We start from the raw sequence: 11,607 nt of genomic DNA, 5'->3' as shown, positions 1-11,607 counted from the left end.
ACCGTGGCAACACATGCACGTTTTTTAAGATGCACACTGCTAAGGGATCACATGCACACCGTTAAGGGATTACCTGCATGCTGCTGAGGGAACACATGCATATTGCAAAGGGATCACATGCACACTGGTCAAATGACCCCTTAGCAAGATGCACATGGCTAAAGGAGCATGTGCACACTGCTAAGGCAGTGTCTGCACACTGCTGAGGGAAGACATGCATAATGCTAAGGGATCGACTGCACACTGCTAAGGCATAGCCTGCACACTTTTCAGGGAACACCGGCACATTGCTGAGGGAACACCTGCATACTGCTAAGGGATCACATTCACACTGCTAAGGGAAAACATGCACACTGCCGAGGGGTCACCTACACACTGCAGAGGGAACACATGTGTACTGCTAAGGGATCCCCTGGACACTGTTGAGGGATCGCCTGCACACTTTTGAGGTGTCACACCTGCACACTGCTAAGGGACCACATGCACACTCTTCAGGTGATCTCGTAGCAAGATGTACACTGTTGAGGGAACACATGCATACTGCTAAGGGATCACATACACACTGTTCAGGTGATCATATAGCATGATGCACATGGCTAAGGGAGCACATGCACACTGCTAAGGCGTCATCTGCACACTGCTAAGGGATGCCAGTACACTGCTAAGGGATCAGCTGCACACTATTGTGAGCCCATGCTCCCTGCTAAGTAACCACCTGCACTCTGTAGAGGGAACAAATGCACACTGCTAAGGGACCACATGCACACTGTTTAGGTGATCTCTTAGCAAGATGTAGCCGGATAAAGGCTCGCCTGCACACTGATGAGGGATCACATGCACACTGCTGAGAAAACACCTGCACACTACTCAGGGAACACATGCACACTGCTAAGGGATCACCTGCATACTGCTGAGGGAGTCCTGTATACTGCTAAGGGATCATCTGCACACTGCTAAGGGATGCCTGTTCACTGCTAAGGAATCATCTGCACACTTGTGAGCCCATGCTCACTGCTAAGGGATCACCTACAGACTGCAGAAGGGAACATATGGACACTTCTGAGGAAACGCCTGCACACTACTGAGGGAACACATGCACACTGCCAAGGGATTACCTACACACTGCAGAGGGAACACATGCACACTGTTCCGGTGATCTCTTAGCAAGATGTATAAATGAGCGGTCAGTGTACATACACACACACACAGATAGACATACGCACATGCACACACACACACTCACACACTCCTCTGAGGGCCCTGAGGAAACACAGGAGCCGCTCACAGACACTTTCTCTTTGTTGAATGTGTGTTTTGTGGTGACAGTGGCCCCGGGGCCCGCTCAGACAGACACACACACACAGCAGAGCTTCCTGCTATTGAGTGTGTGGATGCTTTACGTGCAAGAACACACACATCACATACCGCTTTGAACACTAAAGGCCACACACACTCCACTATGGCTTATTAATAGAGTCTACACTTCCTGCTTCACTTTCTTTACTGCTGCAGTCTTTCTTGATTCTCTGTGAAACATCTGAATCAAAAGACTCTGAATCAAATGACTCTTAATGAACACAAAATATCTGAATGAAATGACTCTGAATGAAATGACTCCCGATGAACACACAAAAAATCGGAATCAAATGATTCTTGATGAACACAAAACATCTGAATCAAATAACTCTGAATCAAATGACTGTTGAGCTTTTAAAACCGCTGAATCAAATGGTGTGATGAGCACACAAAAGCACTGAATCAAATGACTCTCGATGAACATACCAAACACCTGAATCAAATGACTAAATCAAATGACTCTAGATGAACACATGAAACACCTGAATCAAATGACTCTGAACCAAATGAGTCTCGATGTACACAAAACGTCTGAATCAAATGACTCTCGATGAACATATCAAACACCTGAATCAAATGACTCTGAATCCAAATAGTCTGGATGAACACACAAAACATCTGAATCAAATGACTCTGAATCAAACGACTTGATTAAACACAAAACACCTGAATCAAATCACTCTCGATGAACACAAGAAACACCTAAATCAAATGACTTTGAATCAAATGACTCGATGAACACATGAAACACCTGAATCAAATGACTCTGAATCAAATGAGTCTCGATGAACACACAAAACACCTGAATCAAATGACTCGAAAACGCAAAACATCTGAATTATATGACTCTTGATTAAACACAAAATGCCTGAATCAAATGACTCTCGATGAACACACAAAACATCTGAATCAAATGACTCTAAATCAAATGACTCTCAGACACACAAAAGATCTGAATCAAATTATTCTTGATTGAACAAAACACCTGAATCAAATGACTGAATCAAATGACTCTCAATGAACATACAATGCCCCTGAATCAAACGACTCTTAAACAAATGATTCTCGAACATGAAACATCTGAATCAAATGACTCTTGGTGAGTACACAGAACCATATGACTCTGAATCAGCTAACAAAACCACTTAATCAAATGACTCTGAATCAAATGAGTCTCGATGAGCACACAGAAGATCTGAATCATAAAGATGGTAAGATTTAAAGGCACAGTTCACGCATAATAAACATTCCACACATGATTGCGTTTGTTCCTTCTGTTGAACACAGAAGAAGATATTGTGAGGAATGTTGGAAGCCTTTGACTTCAATAGTATGGGGAAAAATGAAGACGTCAGTGTCTGTTTTTTTCAACATTCTTCAGAATATCTTCCTTTGTGTTTAGCAGAGGAAAGAAACTCAGGACTGAAGCAAGGAGGATGAGGAAATAGGTGACACTATTCACATTTTTGGGGAACTAGCCCTTTAACAGAGGTCAATAGTTTAATTATTTTGTTAAATGTGCACAAAACAACACACACACACACACACACACCTGTTTGTTTATCTATTGAATTGAATTATTTAGTTTTGTTTAGTTTAATTTGGTTAATTTTATATGTGGGTTGGAGCAGTTCAGTGTGTGAGCCGCAGGGGGCGCTGTCATCAGACACTCATACAGGACTCAGGCAATCAGAACTGCTGCTGCTTTATAAACTCTGCTGATCATCCTTTAATGCATCTCAGAAATAAACAGCCGACAATAGAGTGCTTCTGAACTTCCACATGTACAGTAGGAGAACGTTGACCACACTACTATAAATACAGTTATATATTTTTATCATTGATATTAATTGTATTATACATTTTATTATAATTATTATATTATGTTATTGTTTGAATATTATTGTTATTTGATGATGATGATTACTATTATGATTATATTATTATTATTATCACTAAATAATAAATCGTTGATTCTTAAATATACTATTATTATTGGTATTATTATTAATATATGTTATGCATTATTATTAATATGTTATGCGTTATTATTAATATTAATATATGTTAATAATAAAATATGCTTTAATAATAATAATAATTGATTTTTATTAATATATGTTATGCTTTATTTTTATTATTAAAATATTACTATATTTTATGCTTTATTAATAATAATATAATTATTAATATATGTTATGCTTTATTTTTTATTAATATTATTATTAATAATATATGTTATGCTTTATTATTGTTATTAATATATGTTATGCTTTATTATTATTAATATTTGTTATGTTTTATTTGTATTAATATTATTATTATTATTATTATTATTGATATATGTTATGCTTTATTATTATTATTATTATTATTATTATTGTTAGTATAACCATTATTATTAATATATGTTATGCCATATTATTATTATTATTATTATTATTATTATTATGGGGCAAAGCAGAGGCGCAGTTGGTAGTGCTGTCGCCTCACAGCAAGAGGGTCGCTGGTTCGATCCTCGGCTCAGTTGGTGTTTCTGTGTGGAGTTTGCATGTTCTCCCTGCGTTCACGTGGGTTTCCTCCGGGTGCTCCGGTTTCCCCACAGTCCAAACGCATGTGGTACAGGTGAATTTAGTAGGCTAAAATTGTCCGTAGTGTATGAGTGTGTGTGTGGATGTTTCCCAGAGATGGGTTGCAGCTGGAAGGGTATCCGCTGTGTAAAAACTTGCTGGATAAGTTGGCGGTTTATTCCGCTGTGGCGACCCCGGATTAATAAAGGGACTAAGCCGACAAGAAAATGAATGAATTGTTATTATTATTATTAATATTATTATATTGAATAATAAAATGTTGCTTCTTAAATTTATTATAATTTTATTATTATTATTATTATTATTGTTGTTGTTGTTGTTGTTATATTATTATTATTATTATTATTATTGTTGTTGTTGTTGTTATATTATTATTATTATTATTATTATTATTATTATTATTATTATTATTATTATTATTATTATTATTATTTTGTGAATCTTTACAAAAAACTGATTTAATACTTTCACATGTTCTGCGATGTAAACAGTAAACATGCTTTGGCAAAACATTCTGACAATTTCTCACGTCAATAAAGCAAGTTTGGATTGAAAACAAAAATGAAAGAGAGAGAGAAAGGGGGGGTCAGTAGGAGGGTCAGTGCGTGTGTGTGTGTGAGAGAGACGATGACGTCATCAGGGTTCAGCTGGACTCGGCGCTGGTCTGCCGGAGTTTCAGTGGACGCGCGCGCGACCCTCCTGCAGCGCAAGGTAAGACTCGCTCTCGATTCTTTATCTAATTAGTGGCATATGACCGTGTTTAATCACTGCAAACCTGATCGCAGAGCTTCTTCACCTTATAATGAGTCTCTAGATGCGCTTTAATGCGGTTATAATAAACTCTGAGCAACTTTTAAAGTAAATCAAAGTGGATGAGTCCGTGTAACAGCTGCATCATGTGTCTGAGGTGTTTTGAGTTATAGTTATTATTGTCCTAAACTTAGGTTTGTTGAAGGAATGATTAATGTTAACATTATAAAACTGAAGCTACATTTAGCCCACTACTACTATTATTAGTAATAACAACACCTAATACGTCTAATTATACCATAATTTAAAACATATGATTATTATTATATTTATTATTATTATTATTATTATTATTACTGGGTGTTCAGTTAATTCTTAATAATACAAACGTTATTTTTGATTCCAAAATACTTATTAATTATCATTTAAAGTAATATACAGACACCATCCGCTAACCACAGCGCCATTAATTAATGCTAATGAACATAAGTATACCTGTACAGCATTTATTAATCGTACTTTGGCATGTACTCATGCATTATTAACACCTACAGTTGTAGTTAATGTACTGTGAGTTAACACAAACTAACATTAAACAACTTTATGTGTCACTAATGTAAACAAAGATGATTAAACACTATAATAAATGTCTTGTTTATTGATTGTTTATGTTAGAAAATACAGGAACTCTGTTATATTATTGTAGATAAGGGCTCCCAAAGGCCCTGTGTAAAAATAAGTAAGTGAAACTCATGTAAATATGGCTGTAATAATATTTAATGTGGTTATGATATACTTTTAAAATATTTCGAATAACACGCAGAGTAAATATATTGTTTTAAATAAATGATTATTACACTGAATGACGCCTGTTGGTTTATAATATAATTGCATATCATGACTTCTTGAATCTGTTATACTGAATAAACTCTGACAAACTGCAGATTCAGGGTAAAATCCTGTGGTTATTTCAAAACTCACAGTAAGGAACACAATAGGACTTTGTTATTTTAATAAAACACAGACAGCACTTATTTAAGCATGCCAGGAAAACAAACTGCCTATATATACACACTTTTCCACAGTGTGGGAGCTTATATAAATCTTAAATGTGTAATAAAGGTCAAATTAAATTAAAATACTGAACAATTGAATATGCAGTTTGCATATATATATATATATATATATGTGTGTGTGTGTGTGTGTGTGTGTGTGTGTGTTAAAAATAATAACGTAAACACTTTATATTTGTGTTTAAAAGGCTTGCTAATTTAAACATTTTCCAAATGCATGTTTAACAGAGTCAGTTTGCTGTGTTAGGTGCCTCAGTTTTAAGTGTTCATCAGTTATTTTTAATATATTCCTTTATCAGTATTAGGGCTGCACAATATATGGTTTCAGCATCGATATCGTGATGTGATCATTCGCAGTAGACACACCGCAGGATCTGCTATGTTGAGTTTGTGTTGATCATTTGCTTGTGTTTTCGATGCCTGTGATTTTAAAAACATTCAGTCATAAGAAACATTTGTGACCTTAATTATGGTTCATGTTGTCGAATTATTTGAATTATTCAGTTACTGTAGTTGAACACTGTTTGACTCGGGACATGATAAAACGCTTTGTTTTAATTGGATCCTTTTCTTATTTGTATTTATAGATTATTATGCATGAAAATACTCACAACTCATGTAAATACAGAAATGAACTGCAAATACACAGCACAGACCACTAACATTTTTTTAAATTAATATATAATATATTATTATTATTATTATTATTATTATTTAGTTATGATTTTAATATTATTGTAATTATTTTTTGTATAATTTATGGTTTTATTATTATTATTATTATAATTATCATCATTATTATTATTGTTATTATTATTATTATTATTATTATTATTATTATTATTGCTATTATTATTATTATTATTATTTTAATAATAATATTATTATTTTAATACGTTATGGTCTTATTATTATTTTTTTTATAAATTATGATTTTATGGTTACTATTATTATTATTGTTTTATACATTATGATGTTATTATTATTATTATTAATAATACAATTTTCATAAGTTATGATGATGATGATGATTATTATTAATATTTTTACAAGTTATGCTTTTGATGATGATGATGATGATTATTATTATTTTACATACGTTATGATTTTATTATTATTAGCATTATTATTTTATAAATTATAATTTATTATAATTTATTATAATTGATTATTATTGTTATTAAATATTTTTATAAGTCATGATTTTTTTTATAAGTTATGACCTTATTATTAATTTTCAAATAGGTTATGGTTTATTATTATTATTTTTTATTTTTTTATATATTTTTATTTTTATTGTTATTATTTTATAAGTCAATGATTTTATTATCTTTATTATTATTGTTTTATAAATTATGATTTTAGTATTATTATTATATTTTATAAGTCATGATTTTATTATTATTATTATGATTATTAATATTGAATAATAAAATGCAGCTTCTTAAATATACTATTATTATTAATATATGTTGTGTATTTATAGATAGTTTTGAATGAAAATACTCAAACTCGTGAAAATACAGAAATGCACTGCAAATAGCACAGACCACAGCAAAAATGGGTCGGGGGACCCCAAAAATTCTGTAGATTGTATATTAGATGTTATAGAGATTCAAACAGTCAATATTAATTGATCAATCTTTGACTTAACACGTGCATGAAAATACAACACATGCAAATTCAGAAACGCACTGCAAATAGCACAGAATACAAAGATAACGTGTTGGGGGACCCCAAAACGTTTATAAATTGTTTATTAGATTTTTTGTAGATGCAATTGATCTAACATTATGAATTCTGTCCAAATAGAGATATTAAATCATCTGATGAAGTTGTGTTCACATCGCAATAACACAAAATAACTAATGTTGTGCAACCCTAATCAGCATGAGCATGCACCGTTATATGAGCTGTGTTCTCCAGCCAGTCATCATAATGCTGATTTCTCTCTCAGGAAGTTGGAATATTTAGCTTATTTCCCCGAATCATCATCATCATCATCATCAGACACGAGTGTTGAGTTCATCAGAACAGACGAATCTACAGCCGACATGAAGAGCATCTGCTGTGTTTTAGTGCTGTGTTTGCTTCTGTGCCGGAGATCCACAGCTTCAGGTAAGAGCTCCATTAATGCGCTGTTGAACTATTAATAATCTCCAAAAAGAGTGTCATTATGAAGAAATACTATGGTGATTTACTGTAAATACTGCCGTCTTGTTAAAACATGCTATACTTGGATTAATCTGTTGTGGTAATTTTACAGTTGCTATGGTAACAACAACTATAGTAATCAGTGTTTTGTGGTGATTCTGCAGTTGCTATGGTAACACAACCACTACTGTAATTGATATTTTTTGATTCTACAGTTGCTGTGGTAACAACTACTAAACTAATCGGTGTGTTGTGGTGATTCTACAGTAACTGTTATGGTATCAACAACTAAACTCATTGGTGTGATGTGGTGATTCTGTAGTTGCTATGGTAACAACTGTAGTTATCGGTGCTTTGTGGTGATTCTACAGTACTATGGTAACACAACCACTATAGTAATTGATCTTTTGTGATTCTACAGTTGCTATGGTAACAACTGGTAACAGTTATAAGTAACTGTAGTAGTGTTTTGTGGTGATTTTACAGTTGTTATGGTAACAACAACTAAACTAATATGTGTGATGTGGTGATTCTATAGTTGCTAAGGTAACAACAACTAATTGGTGTGTTGTGATGATTCTGTAGTTGCTATGGTAACAAACATAGTAATATATGTTTTGTGGTGATTCTACTGTTGTTATGGTAACAACAACTATAGTAATCAGTGTAATGGTGTGATTCTACAGTTGCTATAGTAACAATAACTACAGTAATCGATCTGTTGTGGTGGTTCTGTGGTTGCTATAGTAACAACATCCATAGTAATCGGTGTGTTGTGGTGATTCTACAGCTGCTATGGTAAAACTAGTAATCGGTGTGTTGTGGTGATTCGATAGTTGCAATGGTAACTACGACTATAGTAGCTGATCTGTTGTGGTGATTCTACAGTTGCTATGGTAACACAACAACTATAGTAATCAATCTGTTGTGGTATTTCTATAGTTGCTATGGTAACAACTATAATAATTGGTGTGTTGTGGTGATTCTATATTTGCTATAGTAACAAGATTTAAAGTAATCAATATGTTGTGGTGGTTTTATAGTTGCTATGGTAACAACTATAGTAATTAATCCGTTGTTTTGGTTCTATAGTTGCTATGGTAACAACTAAATAATTGATAGGTTGTGGTGATTCTACAATTTCTATGGTAACGCAACATCAATTGTAATATAAACAAATGGCCCAATACTGTAGTTTTCTACAGTTAGGGTATATTATACTACAACACACCACAGTTTACTGTAGTAAAAACTAAAGTATACTACAGTTCAGTTTATTCGTTTAATTCAGGTTATTCTTCAGTATGCTGAAGCATTCGTTAACAAGTGAATTCATGAAATGTTGTTGATAATATAATACACACAGCACTTCACTATAGTATGCTTGAAAACACTATAAATGATTGTACTGTTAAATTAAGATTAGGAAAAGGCTGTATGTAGGCGTTCACTTCTGCTCTGTTTCAGTGTAATAATCTGTACTGGCAGATTATAACCACTGCTGGCAGTGCTTTTAATGATAATACTCTCTGAACATCATTGGGATCATAATAATATGTTATTTGTGCTTTGAGAGACAAAAACAAGGCATCCAGGGTAAAACAATCTGGGCATTTGACGATGCTTTGATTGTATTCCAGCAGCTCAAACACACTCCAGCTGTTTCCAATCAGACTGAAGATGCTGTTCCTGCTGATTCCCTCAAACGGCCCCAGATTGAACACTATTAAGGCCGTATTAGTGCTATAAATTAATTATTTAATTATTTTAGTCGCCCCACATTAAATAAATCCGTAAGTTATTGTAAGCACTATAGTTTTTTTGTTGTATTTAACATTTTTTACAGTGTATTTGGGTGTATTTTTTAACATATATAATAATAATTGAATACGTTGATTTTAAAGGCGATGCATGTTTGAAGAATGTACTGGTGAACAATACATTCAGTGGTTATGAGATTGAGATCAGTTCAGTAGTGTGCTGTTTCAGTCTCTGATAGTTTGATGTACGCTGATGCTGAATTATAGCATGTGATATTGGACACACACCGTCGTCTGGTTTATTTAGCATCTCCAGCTCTGCTGAATTAATCCGCTGTGTTTAAGGTTGTGTCTGAGCGCAGCAGTTTTCATAATGTCATAGTAATTCTGAGTCTGTCTGTGGTCATCAGCGTCTTCTGTAGGCTCATGATGGTATCAGATTCTGTTGTTGTGATTAATTGCTTATGCTTTTATCATGATATAGGTTATTGTCATGATAATTATATGTTGAATATTGCGTAATTAAAATGCTATTTTAACAGTTGTTATAGCCAAAAAGAGAGAGAGAGAGTGTGTGTGTGAATTGCTTTATTGTCTATAAATGTGATCACAGACCCCAAAACCAGACCGAAATATGTCTGTATTTTGTATTATGCATCATCTGGATCATCTGATTTCAATATATTTAGTATTTTACATCATCTGGAAGCTGAATAAATGAGTGTTCTGTCTGTGGTCATTCTGTTTAAACCTAACCGTTTCTCCATCGTTTATCTGTTTGAACACAGATGACCATAGATTAAAAGATCGGCCAAACTTACATTGCCCACAAATCTAGCATCTGGGCCAAATACTACATTTTACATCTGGCCCGAGTATTGTGTGCCGCCTTAAAAAAGGTGCCATGGTAACAACAACTATAGTAATCAGTGTGATGGTGGGATTCTATAGTTGCTATTGTAACAATAACTACAGTAATCGATCTGTTGTGGTGGTTCTGTGGTTGCTATAGTAACAACATCTATAGTAATTGGCGTGTTGTGGTGATTCTACAGCTGCTATGGTAAAACTAGTAATCGGTGTGTTGTGGGGATTCGATAGTTGCAATGGTAACTACGACTATAGTAGCTGATCTGTTGTGGTGATTCTACAGTTGCTATGGTAACACAACAACTATAGTAATCAATCTGTTGTGGTGTTTCTATAGTTGCTATGGTAACAACTATAGTAATTGGTGTGTTGTGGTGATTCTATAGTTGCTATAGTAACAACATTTAAAGTAATCAATATGTTGGGGTGGTTTTATAGTTGCTATGGTAACAACAACTATAGTAATTAATCCGTTGTTTTGGTTTTATAGTTGCTATGGTAACAACAACTTTAGTAATTAATCCGTTGTTTTGGTTTTATAGTTGCTATGGTAACAACAACTATAGTAATTAATCTGTTGTTTTGGTTCTATAGTTGCTATGGTAACAACTTTAGTAATTAATCCGTTGTTTTGGTTCTATAGTTGCTATGGTAACAACAACTTTAGTAATTAATCCGTTGTTTTGGTTTTATAGTTGCTATGGTAACAACAACTATAGTAATTAATCTGTTGTTTTGGTTCTATAGTTGCTATGGTAACAACAACTTTAGTAATTCATCCGTTGTTTTGGTTTTATAGTTGCTATGGTAACAACAACTTTAGTAATTAATCCGTTGTTTTGGTTTTATAGTTGCTATGGTAACAACAACTTTAGTAATTAATCCGTTGTTTTGGTTTTATAGTTGCTATGGTAACAACAACTTCAGTAATTAATCTGTTGTTTTGGTAAACTTCTGTCAAACCGCATGCTGTTTGCCAATTAATGCCAAATCTGGCCCAGAATTCTTTGCAATCTCAGAAATACAAATGCTTTGCATGGCATTTTACTAATC

The 11,607-nt window shown here is 33.5% G+C and overlaps 1 protein-coding gene across 1 annotated transcript in view; it reads left to right on the top strand.

Moving 5' to 3' along the window:
- Window positions 1-4,593: 4,593 nt before the first annotated feature.
- eng (endoglin) overlaps window positions 4,594-11,607 on the top strand; it is a gene marked incomplete at its 3' end in the record, with an annotated part of 55,325 nt that continues 48,311 nt past the window's right edge. The window contains 2 exon segments of the mRNA NM_001442781.1: window positions 4,594-4,658; window positions 7,728-7,888. Of these exon segments, the coding sequence (NP_001429710.1) occupies window positions 7,825-7,888 (64 nt within the window). The 5' untranslated portion in view covers window positions 4,594-4,658; window positions 7,728-7,824.

Source organism: Danio rerio, chromosome 5, assembly GCF_052040795.2.
Source record: "Danio rerio strain M-AB ecotype USA chromosome 5, GRCz13ab, whole genome shotgun sequence".
NCBI classification, from domain to species: domain Eukaryota; kingdom Metazoa; phylum Chordata; class Actinopteri; order Cypriniformes; family Danionidae; genus Danio; species Danio rerio.
This window is presented reverse-complemented; position numbering and strand designations above follow the sequence as displayed.